The 19308-nt window shown below is 42.0% G+C and overlaps 1 protein-coding gene across 1 annotated transcript; it reads left to right on the forward strand.

Annotated features, from left to right (window-relative positions):
- Positions 1 to 1741: 1741 nt before the first annotated feature.
- LOC110211864 (late cornified envelope protein 3D-like) lies at positions 1742 to 2089 on the forward strand. Its single transcript, XM_020991432.1, has one exon. The coding sequence runs from the start codon at positions 1742 to 1744 to the stop codon at positions 2087 to 2089; it is 348 nt and encodes a 115-aa protein (XP_020847091.1).
- The last annotated feature ends 17219 nt before the right edge of the window (positions 2090 to 19308 follow it).

The raw sequence follows: 19308 nt of genomic DNA on the forward strand, positions 1-19308 counted from the left end.
CTCACTGTAAGCTGCTTTTCAGTCTACGCAACTTCTCAGTCACTGGGTCTATTTAGAAGACAGAGGTGAGTTATTTTCAGGACAATAGTCCTCTCTAGACATTTGCTTTAGCTTCCATGTATCCATGGAAAGATGGCTGGACATTTCAGATTAGAGGACTTTGTAAGTCCTTTGAAATACCTGGAAGCCTGATTTTCTAGGAAGTCTTTGGTGGTTAGAGGCATGGAGTGGACTGGAGAGATGTTCTAGATGGAGCTGACTATAAGCTGCTAGTTCATCTTTGGGTATTTAGCTCTTTCTTGAAGTAGAGGGTGATGTGGAGTGGAGGATTGGAACAAGAATCTTAAGGAGAGGTAGAGGGAATTCCATGTCACTGAGAATCTTCATGGAGAAAGAAAGGGGACCATTTGTCAGGGATATTACAAAAAGGATGCTTGGTGAAGCTTGGGTTTGCCTAGATAACTTCTGAGAGCCTTTCCAACTGAGCTTCTGGAGCAGAAGGCACTGGACATGAGAAAAGACAGGGAGAAAAAATGGAAAACAAGGAATTAGAAGTCTGAGAATCAGGAGAAACCTGCATTGTAGCTTAAGATCAGGAACAAATTTCTCCATTGTAGAAATGTTGCCTTGAAACCTCTCAGATGCTGTAAGATAGCTTACATGGGGCCCCAGAGTAAGGCTCAGAGGTGAGGGAACTTGAGAGTTCTTCAGAGGGTTAGGAAGGAAGGAGCTTCTGGACATTGTGGTCTTTAGCTATAGGCTGATATGCCTGTAGAATTGGGGATGCAGAGCTTTGCCCCAGAACACTGAGGTAAGGGAAGAGAGCAGCCATGGCAGAGCCCTTGGAGTCTCTGTTCCAAAGCATGACCTTCTGGGGAATAGAAAATAGAAATCAGAGAAGGTCCTGACCAAGACGCTCTTCTATTTTGGGAGCTTGAGGCCAGATGTTATATGCTATTGAGGGTGCTTGGGGTGCTTCCTTGAAGCCAAGGATTGTAGAAGAGCATGGGAGGGGAGGAGTTGAAGAGGGTAGCTCATGGAGTCCCATTTGCATAGCATCAGGGACTTGTGATTTTCCTGGTATAAGGAGCCTCTTGGTGAGGAAAATCTCTTCTCTCCAATTCTTAGTGAGCTGCCCCTGGAGCACCAAGAGGTTAAGTGACTTGTCCAAGGTCTCACATCTACTATGTGTTAGAAGCAAGACTTGAACCCAGGTACTCCTGGTTCTGAAATAGGTTCTTTATCCATTATGTCATACGGCATCTCTGTTTGTATGAAGAATATAATTCAATTAGCCTGATTTCTCTCCAGCCCAGAGAATTTGGTTCTTCTGCCATCATTTGTTTGGGGCTTCTGGATCCAAAGGACAGCTAGGTGGTACAGTGGATGGAGTGCTGGGCCTGGAGTCAGGAAGACTCACCTTCCTGAGTTCAAATCTGGCCTCAGACACTTACTTGCTAATTGAGTGACCCTGAGCAAGTCACTTTACTCTGTTTGCCTCAGTTTCCTCCTCTGTAAAATGATCTGGAGAAGGAAATGGCAAACCACCCTGGTATCTTTGCCAAGAAAACTCCAAATGAAGTCACAAAGTGTCAGATGTGACTGAACAACAACAAAATCTGGATCCAAAGAGACACACAATGACTCCCTGGGTTCATCTTTTTAAAAAGAAGTGAGATTTATATTTATTGAACACTAGGACTTCTGTATTTTCTTTTAGGTTCTCTGAACTCCTGCAAAGATGAGCTACCAGCAGAGCCAGCAGCAGTGCCAGCCCCCTCCCAAATGCCAGGCCCCCAAATGCCCTCCCAAGTGTCCTCCCCAGGTCCCTGCACCAATCCCTGCTCCATGCCCGCCGCCAGAGCCTTCTGGCTGTGAATCAAGCTGTGGAGAGTGCTGTGGTCCAAGCTCAGGGGCCTGCTGCGGGCCTAGCTCTGGAGGATGCTGTAATTCTGGCCTGGGCACAGGGGGAGGCTGTTGCCTGTTTTCCCACCGGCCCCGGAGATTCCCCCGATTCTGGAACCATGGATCCAGTAGTGATGGCTGTGGCAGCGGGGGTAATCAGGAAGGCTCTGGGGGCTGTTGCTGACCTTGTCCCCTCTTCCACCACCCAAGGGGTAGAAGAACCACATTGGCAGAATCTTCAGCATGGAAGAGCCACAGGTCAACAACCTTTCCCTAGCCTGCAGCTTTCCTTCCCACCTCACTCCTCCTGGGCCTGTGGCTGCTGAGATGTTGCAGGGAAGGCTTCTGAGCTTTATCTATCACAGAGTCCCTAGGTTTCCCTAGTAATATGTATCTACCTGAATTCTGCCCTGATATCCCCTTAGCTTGGCTCTACAAACCTGTGCCAGGGAGGCCTGGGCTCTGGCATTATCTCAACCCTCAGCCCTCTCTCTGAATGACAATAAAATTCAATGCTCCCTGAATTATCTTGTCTTTCCCTCTCATTCATTCATCAATCTCTAGTTCTGCCTCTGGTTTTTTGGGACCTTTTAGAGAGAATAGATGCAGAGAACAAGTCAAGTACTGCTTCCCATGTCTGCGAATCATGACAGCCACAGCTGGGGGTCTCCGACGCTGGGTCTGTGGAAGGCAGGGTGTGGATCTCCATAGCTAGTCCTGGGATGTTAGACCCCCTTGTCTCAAACTGATGGGAATTTACCCCCTCTCTGTTCTGTTCTAGATGTTCCAGAAGGATGCTCTAAAACAGACTGTCCAGGGAGGCCCCTAGGATGTCGGGCCTTTGGGCTTTATGTTCACAGGGGAGTCGAGATTTCTGACCCAGGAGAGTCAAAGTCCTGGGGCCATATTCAGGGTCCTGTTTTCCTTCCCTTATCCAAAGAGTCAAGGGTGGGGAACTTTCCTGATCATGTTACTCATATTCCAGCCATCCTCCTCTTCTCCTCTCTTCTTCCTCCACCTCCTCCCCCAACCCCAACATTTATGGACTATGAACAAGTCCTCCGGGTCATTTCTCATTCACCATTTCCCAATCATGCCCCTGTGGGTGTCCACAAAAGTCTTTTCCAGTTTCACTTTAGGTACTGTCTCTTCCAGTGGGGAAGGGAAAGGAATGACCGTTTATTAAGTGCTTACCATGTGCAATGCACTGTGCTATGTGCTTTACAAATATTATCTTTCCCATAGGAGAATTGTCGGCTGTTGATGGAAGGGATGATCTTTCTTGCTTCCATTTATATCCCTGGGGTTTAGCACATTGTGAGCTATTAATCAATGCACTTTTTGTCTCTGCCTCTGTCTGTCTCTGTCTGTGTCTCTGTCTCTCTCATCTGTCTGTTTATATCTACCTCCATCCCTTAGCCCAAAGATGGGAAATATTGAGGTTAGGCAACAGACTTAATTGAAGAGCTGGGGCTAATTTCATATAGGTTCACACACACATGCACATACATACACACACATTAACATTTGTTAGCTTGTTGTCAAGGTAACCAATATATTTACCTAGGAAGCTGCTATCTTGAGCACAGGGACCACTTTACCTATAGGCAAAGAAGCTGACCACCTTCCAAGTATCATGAGGCATTGAGGTGGCATAGTGAATAGAATGTTAGACTTGGGGGCAGGAAGGCCTGAGTTTAAATTCCTCCTTAGTCACTTAGCTGTATGTCTCTGAGTAAGTCATTTAACTCCTCTCAGCCTCAGTAAAATGGGGGTATTAATAGCACCTACTTCATAGGCTTATCGTGAGGATCAAATACAATAATATATGTAAAGTACAGTAAACTTTAAATATATATTTAATATATAATATACAAAATGTTTACATATTTTAACAATAATTTATATATAATTTAATAAATATATTTATATATAATTTATATAAAATCTAAATATACAAATCATATTATTTTTTATCATCATTTCAGAAATATTCCTTACAGAGAATGGCCAGGCCCTCCAAATATCTTTTCTTCCTGTACACTGATGCCTAAAGAGTAGCAGGATCATAAATTTAGAGCTTGAAGGGGCCTTAGAGGTCATCTAACCCAAACCCTTCATTTTATAGATCAAGAAACTGAGGCCTTGGACCCGAGTTCAAATCTGACCTCAGACACTTGACACTTATTAGCTGTGTGAGCCTGGGCAAGTTACTTAACCCCGACTGCCTCACCAAAAGGCAAAAAAAAGAAACTGAGGATTTGAGAAGGAAAGTGATTTGCCTAAGATTTGCCCAGCACTTAGCACAGTACCTGCACTTAATTGGCACTTAATAAATGTTTATTGAATTGAATCAAAGGTAGTTATAGGGTCAAGCTGGGATTTGAATCTAGTTCCTCTGACTCCAAAATCCATTCATCTTTCCATGTTTCCAAAAGTCTACAATTCTTAAGTTTAAGGGTATGGTCACTGTTAAAAATTAAATCTTGAGGGTGTGTGTGTGTGTGTCAGATTTTACATAGTTATTTAGTCTCAGAGTCTTTCTTGGTCACAGGTTTTGAGATAAAAGGAGAATTCAAAACAATAAAGGAGGCACTCTTTTTTGTTTTTGGTCCTTTTAATTTTCTGAAGTCATATTTTTATACAAAAAAAAATGACATAAATGTTTCCTTATTTCAAAACACCAGTTTAAGGAAGAGGGAGGAAAACAAAACACACCACACACACACACACACACACACACACACACACACACACACGCACGCAAATACCCGCTGATTGCATCACCTTAATTTCTCTATTTTCAAAAAAATGAGAAAATGTTCAAACAGTAATGAAAAAGTTCAAGATAAACTTTCTTTCTGTGGTTATTTTGCTCCAGTTGTCTATTGTTGTTGTTCAGCTATGCCTTACTCTTCATGATCCCACAGACCATAGCACCCCAGGCACTTCTAACCTCCATGCTATCTCTTGACATCTGTCCAAGCTCATGTTCATTGTTTCTATAACAGTATTTATCTGTCTCATATTCTACCATCCCCTTTTCCTTCAATCTTTCCCAATGTTAAGGTCTTTCCCATTGAGTCCTACCTGCTCATTATATGACCACTGTATTTAAACTCCAGCTTCGGTATTTGACATTCCAGTGAATAGCCTGAAAGTAAGTGAAAGCCTTTAAGTATTGACTGATCTGACTTCCTTGCTGTCTAGGGGACTCTCAAAAGTCTTTTCCAACACCACAATTAGAAATCATTGGTTCTGCAGTGCTCAGCTTTCCTTATGGTTGTTGTCCTTCATTCTTGAAGAGGACTAAAATGACATCACTATGTTAGAGTCAAGTTATAGTGCATCCAACTGGGGCTGATCAGACCAATACGAGTTAGGAATGGTCTAACACAGGCCAGGCACAAATGGCCCACATGAACACTCACAATCATACATTGGTACTGGAAAAACCATAGCTTTGACCATACAGACCTGACTGTCAAAAAAGATGATATTTCTGCTTTTTAGTATGCTGTCTAGATTCACCATAGCTTTCCTTCCAAGGACCAAGTGTCTTTTAATTTCATGGCTACAGTTGCCGTCTATGGCGGTCCTTGAGACCAAGAATATGAAATCTGACACTGCTTCCATTTCTTTTCCTTCCATTTGCCAGGAAGTGATGGGACCAGTTGCCAAGATCTTAGTTTTTTTGAATATTAATCTTCAAGCCAGATTTTACACTCTCCTCTCTCACCCTCATCAAGAGACTTCTCAATTCTTTACTTTCTGCCATCGGAGTGATATTGTTTGCATATCTGAGGTTGTTGATGTATCTCCTAGCAACTGTAATTCCAGCTTTTGATTCACCCAGCCTGGAATTTCATGTGATGCACTCTATGTATAGATTAAATAAATAAGGTGACAATATTCAGCCTCATTGTGTTCCTTTTCCAATCTTAAACCAATCATTTGTTCCATGTTCAGTTCTGTCACTTCTTGGCCCACATACAGGTTCCTCAGGAGACTTGTAAGATTGTCTGGTATTCTCATCTCTTTGAGGACTTGCCACATTTTGTTGTGATCCACACAAAGGCTTTAGTGCAGTCAATGAAGCAGAAGTAGATGTTTTTCTGAAACTCCCTTGCTCTCTCCATAATCCAGTTAATGTTGGTAATTTGGTCTTTAGTTCCTCTGCCTCTTTGAAAACCAGCCTATTCTTCTGGTAATTTTGGGTTCACATATGGATGAAAGCTAGCTTGCAGAATGTTAAGCCTAACCTTGCCGGCATGTGGAATAAGAGCAACTGTTCAATAACTTGAATATTTCTTGGCATTGTCCTTCTTTAGGATTGGAATATAAACTGATCTTTTCCAATCCAGTGGCCACTGATGTGTTTTCCAAATTTTTTGGCATGTTGAAGGCAGCACTTTGACAGCACCATATGTTAGGGTTGTAAGTAGCTCAGCTGAAATTCTATCACCTCCACTAGCCTTGTTGTTAGCAATGCTTCCTAAGGCCCGCTTGACTTCATTCTCCAGAATGTCTGTCTCTAGATCACCAGGGTCGCACAACTAGTAAATATCTGAAGCTGGATTTGAACTCAGCCACTTCATTAGTATCGGAGCTACTTGTAGCTGTCCTCCACTCTTCCCCAGTAGCTTCTTGCTATGGCCTACTCCTTCTCTGACTCTTTCCTTTTCTCTCCTATCAAGTCACAGGCTTTCTCTTCTACCTGTTTGGCCTCACTCATGGCCATGGCCAGGAACAGTAGAAATAGCAGCTCAGTCTTCCAGTGCTGTAAAAGAGGAATTCCGTGTTAGTGGGGAGAAGTGGGGGAAAGCACATTGTCTTGAATTATTGATGAGAGCTCATGAATATTAATTAGACCACTCCTCCTCTTGAATCCCCAGTGAATATCATTCTGCGGTTGGGAGGCAGGGGAGGAGGAGAGAGTTGTGTTTCTAGTTGTGTTTCTAGTTGTGTTTCTAGTTGCGTTCCCTGTACCATTGGCCAAGGTTTCCTGTAGCAATTTATGATGCTCTGTCCTGCTTCATTTTGTACTCCATTTTGTCCTTTGAAGAAAGGGTGCAGAACTGGGATCCTGGAAGAACTCTATTTGACAGGGAAAGAAAAATAATGAGGGTTTGCAACAAACTTGACTGGGTAGAGCCATAATTAGAAATTCTTGTGCCTGGGGGCAAATACATTGGGAAGGGGAACACAGAAAACAGTATGCCCCTGGTGAAATTGCATAGGGATATGGTAGTCTATCATCAAAAAGAGTCTGGTCCACCCCCATATTCCTTAAATCTCAAACCCTGGGACAAGGCAGAGTGGCACAAGAGAAGACCTAGGAGGATGCCGGAGCAAGACTCCAATTACTTTGACCTAGTAAACTGTGTGACCCAGTAAGGAGGGATTCTAAAAGATAGAACAAATTTTTTTTTCAGACCATAACACAATATAAATAATAATCAATAAAGGAGTATGGGCAAAAAATCAGATCTATGTGGAGACTAGTTAATGACATTCTGAAAATGAATAGGTGAAAAAACAAATTAAAAAATATTATAAAATAGTAAGTTAAAGGCCATGTTGACAAAGAAACAACAAACCAAAACTTATGGGATGCAGTTAAGCAAATATTCAGAAGCATATTTATCTTTGAAATCTTAAACAAAAGAGAAAATGTATCAATGAACTTAGCATGTAATTTAAAAGATAAGAAAAAATTGGCATTCCTTAAGAGGAACAGAGCAGCTAGGTGATAGAGTGAAATCAGGAAGACTCATCTTCCTGAGTTCAAATTCAGCCTCAGACACTTACTAGCTGTGTGACCTTGAATAAGTCACTTAACCCTGTTTACCTCAGCTTCTTATTTGTAAAATGAGCTGGAGAAAGCCATGGCAAACTATTCTAGTATCTTTGCCAAGAAAAGCCCAAAAAGGGGTCACGAAGAGTCAGATACAACTGAAATTATTCCACAACAAGGGGCACAAAAGAGGAAATGCTAAAAGTTAGAGGAGAAAAAGAAAAAAAATTAAATAAAAAGTGGGACTGATAAAGTTAATAGCTCCTTAAAAAGAGTAGCAAAATTAATTAGACATCTAATCAGTGTCTAATTAGACATCTGATCAAGAGAAAGAGAAAATCAAATTTTCATATGTGTTTCTTCACAACAAAGAAAAAATAAAAAGAATAATCAGAAGCTACTCTGCACAATTATATGCTAGCAAATATGAGGATTCAAAAGAAGGTCAATATCCAAAAGTATCTACAAAAATATGAATCTAAGAGAAAAAGAAATTGAGCTATTAAACAAGTGAAAAAGAAACCAATCAAGTCATGAATGATTTGCCAAAGAACTTCAGCTCCCTTCAGAGGTCAGATGAATTTATAAATGAGTTCTGTTAAGAGCTACTGAAGAGTTATTGATACCTATCCTATACATTTATTTTGAAAAACAGAGACAGAAACCATTATTAACAAGTGACCTTTATGAGATAAATATGTATCTATGATTATGTCCCAGAAGGATTAGACCAATCCTGATCCAGAAGGGAGGAGTTAGGCAATTACTAACTATAAAGCTTGCTCTGGCGTCTCTTACTGTGCGCATTTCTCTCCTTCAAACGAGGTGTGCCTGCTTCTTGAGAGAATCTAAATGACACACTTCAACCTCTTTAATAAAAAGTCTTTGAGACACCAGTCTTGCAGAACTGAGTCTGGGGTCGTCTTTATAACACTAATGCCCAAACCAAGGAGAGAAAAAGCAGAGAAAGAGAACTATAGAGCAATCTTACTTGAATACTCACATGAAACACTCAAATAGTCTTCACAAGGAGATACAGCCAGAAAATAACTCATTATGACAAAATCTGATTCATAACAGGGATGTAAAGATGAGTCAATATCAGGAAAATAATTAGCAGCTCTAGGAAAAATATACAAAAATCAGGAGTCGACCTAAGTTCTGGGATAGAGGCACAAAAAGTGAATTCTCTAAGGCAGGGCTGGGGAATTGTGGCCTTTTAGGTCCTTGAGTGTGGCTTTTTGACTGAGTCCACGTTTTACTGAACAAATCCTTTTAGTAAGGGGATTTGTTCTGTGAAGTTTGGATTGAGTGAAAGGGCCACACTTGAGGACTTAGGGGGCCACAGTTTCCCCATCCCTGGTCTAGGGTCAGATACAAGTATAGGAGTGGGGGGCAGGGCAGGGTGTTTTGTTCAGGGAAGTCACAGGACTGGTGAGTGAGGTCATAAATAACTGGCTGACATGCCCTTTCCAGGAATGGTGGTGTTGATTTTTACTATTTTTCTCAGAGCTAGAGGTAGAAAGGGGGAGGGAGGTGTTGTTCAGTGTTACATAATGTGACCATGGCAGAGAAGAGCAGCATGGGAGTCTAGGCTGGGCTATGAATGGGAAGGTTCATCAATCCCAATTGGGAGCCAAAGGACCTGGGGCAATTTGGTGGAGTGCTCAGCTACTGATAGTGTGTGTGTGTGTGTGTGTGTGTGTGTGTGTGTGTGTGTGTGTATGTGTGTATGTGTGTGTGTGTGTGTGTGTGTGTAGTCTCAATCGTTTGTTGTCCTTGGGTTGTTTCAGTTGATGCCAACTCTCCATGGCCCTATTTGGGTTTTTTTTGGCAAAGATACCAGTGTGGTTTGCCATTTCCTTCTCCAGCTCATTTACTGATGAGGAACTGAGGCAAACAGGGTTAAATGACTTGCCCAGGGTCACACAACTAATAAGTGTCTGAGGTCAAATTTGAACTCAGGTCCTTCTGGTTCCAGGTCTGGTACTCTATCCCCTGCGCCATCTAGATGCCCCAAGTCCTCCAGGGAAAGGCTTCAGAACATAAGATTTCACTTTTGTCTTTGTTTCCTCAGTACTTGACACAGTGTAAACATTTAATAAATTCTTGTTGATTGAATACAGTTTGAGATGAGATAGGGTAATGCTATGTTACTTCCATTCATACTTTTTTTCATTAGGTCCTCATTAGCATGAATAATGAATCTTGTGAAGTGATCGCATTATTCAAATATGCATGGCATATTTCCATTGGATTGGAACCAGTTACCACAATTTACGTAATTGTAACTTGGAATGGTGCTAATTTGAATCCATGTAACCACTTAACAAGATTCATTATTCACAGTAATTAAGACCTATTTTTTTCCTTGAGATTACAAATGTTTTGTTTTCCAAATGTAGTTGTCAGGGCAGCTAGGTGGCACAGTGGATAGAGCACCTGCTCAGGAGTCAGGAGGACCTGAGTTCAAATTTGACCTCAGACACTTATTAGCTTTGAGATCCTGGGCAAGCCACTTAATCTTGATTGTCTTCTCCCCAAAAATGTAATTGGCTATTACTTTATGTAGTTCTATAAAATATGCACTCAGTAATTTAATGAATATAGTAAGAAGTCTATTTAATGTAATCAAAATGCTCCGTTTTGCATTTTGTAATGTTCTCCTTTTTGGTCATGAATTATTCTGTTCTCCATAAAACTGATAGGTAAACTATTCCTTTTTGCACAAACAAAGCCAATGCAACCAAGATTAGAAGGAAAGTAGAAAATTGGGAAAAAATTTTTACAACCAGTATCTCTGATAAGGGCCTCATTTCTAAATATATAGAGAATTAAGTCAAATTTATAAGCATACAAGTCATTCCCCAATTGATAAATGGTCAAAGGATATGAACAGGCACTTCTCAGATGAAGAAATTAAAGCCATCTATAGCCATATGAAAAAATGCTCTAAATCACTGTTGATGGGGCAGCTAGGTGGCACAGTGGATGGAGCTCTGGCCTTGGAATCAGGAGGACCTGAGTTCAAATCCGACCTTGGACACTTGACGCTCACTAGCTGTGTGACCCTGGGCAAGTCACTTAACTCCCACTGCCTAAGCAAAAAAAAAAAAGATTAAATAAATTTTGTATCTTTATAGATAAGTAAATTCTCAGGTATTTTATCATTTGATTGTTATTTAACACAGTGCCTGGCACATTGTTAACATTTAATAAATTGACTGATTTTAATGTAATTTTCCTTTGTATCTTTTATCTCTGATTTTTATTAGTAATATACATAAATGCCTCACCGTTTTCTAGTCAGGACCACTCCTGGGCTCCAGATTCTATCTCTGGTCCTTCACTGCACTGCAGCTCTCTAGGTCCATACACTTTTACATTGCTGTTCCCAGGCATCTTCACACCATGCTACTGCTTAAGTACATCTCTCTCTGCTCTACCCCTTACTTTCTGCCTCTAGCTCTGGGAACACTTCCATCCCACAAAAGGAGAAAAGACTCATCAATCAATTGCTTTATGACTTCACTCTCCAGCCCTGGGACTTCCCTAAGACACCCAGCTCTGGCCACCGCTCTTGTACGTGTATTGCCTTCCCTTATTAGAACCAAGGCTCCTTTAAGGCTGGAACTATTTTTGCTTTTTCTCTTTGTGTCCTCACCATTAAGCATGGGGCCTAGTACACAGGAAGTGCTTAATAAGTGCTTTTTCTTTCATTTATACAAGCATAGGCAGACCATATAACAAAATGAATATAAGGTAGTTTGGGGAAGGGATGCACTGGCGGTTAGAAGGTTCTGGGAAGAAAAAGAGGTCCTAGGCAGAAAATAGACTAGACTGAGGAAACTGGAACAGATGGACCCAAAATAAGAGTAGATTTGTGTCCAATATGAGGCAAACTTGGCTCCAGCTTTCTTTTTCATGCTGTCTTACTTGTCAATAGGTTGTACCTGTTTCTATCCTCCATGAATAGTTATTGTTAAGAAGACTGAAAAAGAGAGGCTTTGGAGTGTCTTACAGTTAGGCAGATTTATTAAAAGGAGGGTTACAAGAAAAAAAAAGTAGGCTAAACTGTTTCTAGGTCCTTGCATGGAAAGACTGAATGATGGGAATTAAAGCAGAGAGTAATCGGCTAGACTAAATGAAAGACTGCTGCTAAGTGGAAAAGACAAGGACCTACTATGGAGGAGACACAGATCCTACTCTCAAGGGATGTTCTGGGTCATGGAGGAAGGGAGAACACAGTCCTTCCCTCAGTTATCAGTATGACGTGGCGAAACAGTGCAGATTTCCAGGAACCACAATCTGAGAGAAGAGCTGTCATTGCCTAGTCGTTTCAGTTCTGTCTGATTCTTCGTGACCCAGTTGGGGTTTTCTTGGCAAAGATACTGGAGTGGTCTTGCCATTTCTTTCCCCAGCTAATTTTACCAAACTGAGGCAAAGAGGGTTAGATGACTTGCCCAGGGTCACACAGCTAGTAAGTGCCTGAGGTTGGTTTTGAACCAAGCTGATGAGACATAGTTTTTATTCTTAAAGAGCTTGTAGTCTGATACAAAGGAAATAATCCTGATCGCCAAGGAAATGCTAACCTTAAAGGGGAGACAAAGGGATCCTCCAACCCTACTTTGTCTGTTCCTAGAGTTGACTGATAAAGATGTGGCTATAGACATAGAATCAGAAACAATGATAGAGGAGAGACAAAGTCAGATAGATGATCCAGCCATATACAAGGTATAGCATGCTGTTGTAATGGACACTAGTCTTAGAATCAGAAGATTTGGGTTTCCATTTCTACTGATGCTGGCTGTGACCCTGTGCAAGTTACTTCATATCCTGGAAAGCCTCAGTTTCCTTATGTATAAAATGGGAATAGTTGCTGTTTGTCCTTCACTTTTGAAGAGGACCAGTTAGGAGGCTATTGCAAGAGTTTAGGTGAGAGATGACAAGGGCCTGAATTATGGTGATGGTTGAGACAAGGGAAAAGGTGGCAGAGATGTGGAGGCAAAATGCGCAGGACGTGACAACTAATTAGAGATGGGATGAGTGGAGACTCAAAGAGGACCCTGGTGTTTTGTATCTGCATAACTGAGAGGATGAGGAATAGAAAATAGAAACAGAATAGAAATCAATAGAAATATCAATAGAAACAGATATATTTGAAAGAGACTTAGAAAGGAAGATGTTTAACTTAGTTTGAGGTATGTTTAATTTGAGATAAAGGAGCAAAAGCTAAGGAGGGAAATAAGGGTTGGATACACAGATTCAGGAGACATCTCAGTAAAGGTGGAAATGGAAACCATCAGAAGGATGAGACACTAAAGGAGAGAGTATGTGAAGACAGAGGAGGTCCCAGGACAGAGCCTTGGGGAATACCTACGGTTAGGGGGAGGCAGATGACAAAGAAGCAAAATAGACTGATAGAGAGTAATTAGATAATTAGGAGAAGTAGGAGACAGCAGTGCCACAGAGGTCAGGGGAAGAGATAACATGCAGAAGGAAAAGATGGTCAATAATATGAAAAGTACAGAGAAGTCAAGGAGGATCTGGACTAAGTAAAGGCCATAAGATTTGGGACTGAGACCTTTGGTGACCGTGGGGACAGTAATCAGAGTAGAATTATTGGGTATGGGGCTAGATTAGAAATGGTTGAAGAGAGAGTGAGTAGTGAAGAAGTGGAGGCAGAAAGTGCAGACTACACTTTTTAGGAGTTTGGAAGTTAAAGGAAGGGTAGATATGATGAGGGCCTGAGGGGATATTTGAATGTGATTGTAGACATGAAGGAGGTAGTCAACTGAGAGTGGAATGGCAGAGAAGGAGGGAAAGAAAAAAGAAAAAGAGTGAGAGAGAAAGGTTAGTTTAGAAAGGACAAATGTCAGGGAGACAGCTAGGTTGCACAGTGGATAGAAACTGGTTCTGGAGTCAGAAAGACCTGAGTTCAAATCCAGCTTCAGATATTTACTAGTTGTTCGACCCTGGGCAAGTCACTTAACTCCATTGCCTGGGGCGGGGAGGGGAGAAGGACAGATGTCCCACTTCACCTTTAAGAAGAATGTGAAAAGAACTCCAGGATTCAATTGGCACTCTTTACAATTTTATTTATGCTTTTAATGTTGCTACATTACATTAATTTCCAAACATTACCTTCCTCCTCCCCTGTGAGCCAAGACTGTCACAAAGATCATTTAAAAGCAAGAGAAAGAAATGGCAATTCAGCAAATCCAACCAAACCCATCATCTGAAATGCAATATTCCTTACTAATAGCCTCCCCTACCCCCACCTCTTCAAAAGGAAGGTTTATTTTCTTAACTCTTTTCCCGAACTTTATTTTCTTATTGTTTCCATGATCATGTCAACAAGCCCTGATTAAGATAGGCTTCAGGTAGTTTCCAATTTATAGGATGAGGGGAGTTTGTTAACAAGTGGGTACTGGTTAAAGGGGATAGTGGTACAAAGGGGGTAGATTAATCGAACTGGGTAAGGATGAGAATGTTAGCAGGGAAAACACAGCTTTTCACCTCGACAGATATTGATTCTGCAATGCAGGGTAGAGGAGTGGAAGTTAGGAATCTGCTAAGCATAAGATAAGGGAAATACAGAAAATCTTTGTGAGTACCACTCTCTACAATTCTCTTTTGCTATTCTCTAATAATCTAGCAATCCTTGGACCGCAGAGATAATACATCTCTTTCCCTCCTCCTATTCAATTAGATTGGGGTCCCCGAGGTCAATGACTAACACTTTATTTGGAACTTCCTAGGGGAGAGACAGGGTCTCTTCCCTCAGGGTTCTTCTGAGCCAGAGGCAAGTTCATTGTTCTGCCACCAGATGGCAGCATGTGAAATGATGTGAAGCACCTGCTTGGTAATAGGAAGCTTTAACGGTGATTTCTGACTCCTAAGTCCTCTCAGGTAGTTGGGAAGTGGAAATGAAGACATTGCTTGATTCTGGCCCAAAGTTGACTGAGAGGGGTTACAAAGACAGAGAGAAAAGAAAGCTAATGAAAAGAGAGGGGGGTGGGGAGAGGAGAGAGAGAAAGAGAGAAGAGAGGAGAGAGAGAGAGAGCAGAGAGAGGAGAGAAGGAAGAGAGAAGAGAGAGCAGAGAGAGGAGAGAGGGGAGAAAGAAGAGAAAGGAGAAAGAAGAGGGGAGAGAGAAAGAAGAGAGAGATGGAGAGAGAAAAAAGAAGGAACAGAGAGGGGAGAGAGAAAAGAGAAAGAGATAGAAGAAAAGAAGAGAAAGAGAAGAAAGAGAGGAGAGAAGGAAGAGAAAGGAGAGAGAGAAGAGGAAGAAGAGAAAGGAGAAAGAAGAAGGGAGAGAGAGGAGAGAAAGAAGAGAGAAGAGAAAGAAGAAAGAAGGGAGGGAAAGAGAGGAGAGAAGGAAGAGAGAGATTAGTTTAGAAAGTTAATGTTGCTTTTAATGTTGTTACATTACATTCATTTCCAAACATTACCTCCCCCCCCCCTCCGCTGTGAGCCAAGACTGTTGGAAAGGTTATTTAAAAGCAAAAGAAAGAAACAGCAGATCAGCAAAACCAAGCAAGCTCATCATCTGAAAGTACATTCAATGTTTCACACTGAGTCCTCCACCTGTTTCCCACAACTTTATTTTCATAGTAGAGGGGAGGGAGGGGGGTAAAGGGAGAGAGAGGGAGGGAGGGAGAAAGATAGAGAAAAAAGAGAGAGAGAGAGAGAGAGAGAGAGAGAGAGAGAGAGAGAGAGAGAGAGAGAGAGAGAGAGAGAGAGAGAGAGAGAGAGAGAAATACCTAGAAATCCAGAGGAAGGCAGCGAGACAGAGAAATTCTATTGTAGAGGAGGGAAAGGTCTTGGGAGAGAGGGTCACAAGGAAGCTCCAGACTTCCTCATCTTACCTTATAGAGCAGGGGTTTTTAGCTTATATTTGTATCTTAGACCCTTTTGGCTGTCTGCTGAAAGACATAGAACCCTTCTCAGAATGATGTTTTAAAATGCATAAAATAAAATACAGAGAATTACAAAAGAAACTAATTAAAAATATCAAAGAATAATACCTAGAATTTATGTAGCACTTTAGGGTTTGTTTGCAAAGTGCTTTGCAAATATTATCTCATTCGATTCTCACAGTAACCCTGGGAGGTAGGTGCTACTATTATTCCCATTTTATAGATGAGGAAACTGAGGCATGCAGGAGTAAGTGACTTGCCCACAGTCACACAGCTAATAAGTGTCTGAGGCCAGATTTGAACTCAAAAGATGACTTCAGGTCCAGCACTTCATGCATTGTATCAGCTCTGCTATAATGCTAAAGGTAAGATCAGATAGGGACAGCTAGGTGGTGCAGTTCCAGGGCTGAAATCAGAAAGACTCATCTTTGTTTAGTTCAAATGGGTCTCAGACACTAACTGTGTGACCCTGGGCAAGTCACTTAACCCTGTTTGCCTCAGTTTCCTCATCTGTAAAATAAGCTGAAGAAGGAAATAGCAAATCACTCCAGTATCTCGGCCAAGAAAACCCCAAATGGGGTCGCAAAGAGTCAGACTTGACTGAACCACTACTACATCAAAGGTCAGACAACAAAGGTGATGGATCATTCGATGCCTTCTCTTTTAGTCTTCCTGACACTTACCCTGTAATACTTTCCCCAGTCCAGTGCCAATATCTTGCATGCCCCTGTGAGAAGAGGGCCACTTCTGGGCACTGGGTTTGGGGGATTCAAGGGAAAGAAATGAGGCCCCTCCCTAGCTCCATTGTTATGGAGAAACACACGCTCAGACCTTGGAGAATGGACTGTTACCAGAGGTTATTATTGTAAGTCTTTGGAGTTTACTGAGCAGGGAAATGACGTGCTCAGACCTTTGATTTAGGAATATCACTTCGGTTTGTGCAGGGGCTGGAGATTGGGAGAGGAATTGGGGAACTATTGCAACAGTCTAGGTGACAAATGAAAAGGGTTTGAAATAGGTGATGGCTGTGTGAGTAGAAGGAAAGGAATTCATATGAAAGAGGTTGTAAAGGTGGATTTGGCAAATGATCAGACATGAAGAGGGAGGGAGAGGGAGGAGGCAAAAGATGACTTTGAAGTTGCTCACCTGGGTAACTGGAAGTATGGTAGTGCCCATGATAAAAATTGTTGGTGCTCAGTCACGTCCATCACTTAATGACCCTGTATGAGGTTTTCTTGGCACAGATATTGGAGTGGTTTGCCATTTCCTTCTCTAGTGGATTGGGAAAATAGAGATAATGTGACTTGCCCGGGGTCACACAGCTAGTGGATATCTGAGACTAGATTTGAACTCAGATCTTTCTGACTCTATCCACTGAGCTATCTAGATGCCTCTTGATAGGAACAGGGGAATTCCAAAGGGGGTGGGGAGTTCGAGATGGAGTGATTTAGTTTGGAGTAGGACAGCAAATAGTATGTTCTGTTCTGGCCGAGTTGAGTGTGAGATTCCTACAGGACTTCCAGGAGAGAACTCAGGAAAGAACAGGCTTTTGTATATAGATCTCAGAGTTAACTGTCTAGACCTCAGAGCTGGGAAGCATAGGATGAAGTCTAAGAGGTATGGTGCAGAAAAAAGAGGACTCAGGACAGCCCTGGAGTACACGCAGTCAGCTTGCAGAATATGGGTGTTGGTCTAGTCAAGGAGACTAAGGGAGCAAGGTCAGACAGGAAGGTGGACAGTGGAGAGAGACACCAGGCATTGAAAAGTGAGGGGGAGGAAAGGGACTACAGATGGGAGAAACAGAAGGTGGGGGATGATTGTGGAGGCAATTTTCTAGAGAAAATGAGAAGGAATAGGGACAAAGGTAGAACGAGAGGGAGGGCGTGGTTTTGGAGAGGAGAAGGCCCACATCTTTATCAGGATGGAGTAACAGGGCACTGTACAATTTACAAAGCACTTTTTTTTTAATTAGGGAATTGGGGTTAAGTGACTTGCCCAGGGTCACACAGCTAGTAAGCGTCAAGTGTTTGGTTGAGGTCGGATTTGAACTCAGGGCCAGTGCTCTATCCACTGCTCCACCTAGCTGCCCCAAAGCACTTTCTTTTAAAAAAATGTGTTGTACAGGTGTGTGTGTGTGTGTGTGTGTGTGTGTGTATGGGCGGCATCTAGATTTGTGATTTTATTATTATAGGGAACTCATTGTGAAAACTCCCTCCACAGTTGCAGATCATCAACTCATCTGTGCTATAGATTTAGAAAGCTCTCTGGGTTCGGAAATCAAACTTGAGCCTAGTTTTCTTGGCTAGAGACTGGCACCACACTGCATGTATGAACATGCCCATTTTACAAGTGAGAAAACTGAGGTTCACAAAGGTTACGTGATTTGTGTCACATGGTAATGTGATCACAAAGCTACAAAGTAAAGCACCTCAGAATCACGGATCACAGTGTTGGAAAGGGCCTCTGGGGCCATCTAGCCCAAGGCGGCCTGAAGAATAATCCCCTCTTTGACATCTCCGAAAGGTGGTGATTCAGCCTTCACCGGAGGGGAGCCCTCCACTTCCCAAGACAGCTCATTTCATTATTAAGCAGCTCTAATTTGGGGAAGTTTTCCCCTATAGTAAGCCTAAAACTGTCTCTCCACAACTTCCAATCACTGTTCCTAGTTATTTCTGTTATTATTGTTGTTTGCCCTCTGAGACCAAGCAGAATAAAAGTAATGCTTCTCCCAGAAAGCCCTTTACCGTCCTGTTCACCCGTCTCGGGATACTCCCTAGCTTGTTCTGCCCTTACAAAGATATGGTAGACAAAATAGAAAAAAAAATTTCTCTATCTGTGGCCTCCCCATGGCAAAGTAGGTAGGACAATCACACTTCTTGTTTCGGACACTAAGTGTCTGTGCATGAAGCCCTACGCTAGCATTTAACTTTTTTTTTTGTTGGTTTGCTTTATCTTTCTTTCTTTTATATGGACCTCACAGTCTACCTTCAGCTGATTTGTGAATCATCAGTATAGAGACGGTAATTAAATCCATGGGAGCTGAGGAGATCACCAAGTGAAGTCGTATAGACAGAGAAGAAGGCCCAGGACAGAACCCTGAAGGACACCTGTCATGTATGGTTAGAGATTGTGACCTGGAGGAGGATTCAGCAAAGGAGACAGAGAAGGAGCAGTGGGATAGGGAAGAGGAGAACCAGGAGAAAGGTGTCCTGAAAGCCCAGAGGGAAGAGAGTATCAAGGAGGACAGGGTGATCAACAGTGTCGGAGGCTGCTGAGAGGTCTAGGAAATTGAGGGTTGAGAAAAGGCCATTGGATTGGCACCTAAGAGCTCATTACTTTGGAGAGAGCAGTTTGGGTGGAATGATAAGGTCAGAAGATGGATTTTAAGGGGTTAAGGAGGGTGTGAGAGGACAGAAAGTGGAAGTATCTATTGTAGATGGCTTTTTCCAGGAGTACTTGTGGAATCCATTTTTAAAATCCCAAGTAAAGGGCTTTACACTTATCCTACTAAATTTAATGATTTAAAAAAAATTAGCATTGTTTTTTTGAGACTGAGTCTCTCTATCTCACCCAGAATGGAAATGGAAGGGTAGCCATCATTCTCAGATCCAATCCCAACAATGATCAGCAGGGAAGCTTTCACTTGCTCTTTTTATTTTTATTTTTTTCAACTTGAGCTGGTTCAT

This window comes from Phascolarctos cinereus, unplaced genomic scaffold (assembly GCF_003287225.1).
Source record: "Phascolarctos cinereus isolate Bilbo 61053 unplaced genomic scaffold, phaCin_HiC Scaffold_5;HRSCAF=322, whole genome shotgun sequence".
Lineage (NCBI taxonomy): Eukaryota > Metazoa > Chordata > Mammalia > Diprotodontia > Phascolarctidae > Phascolarctos > Phascolarctos cinereus.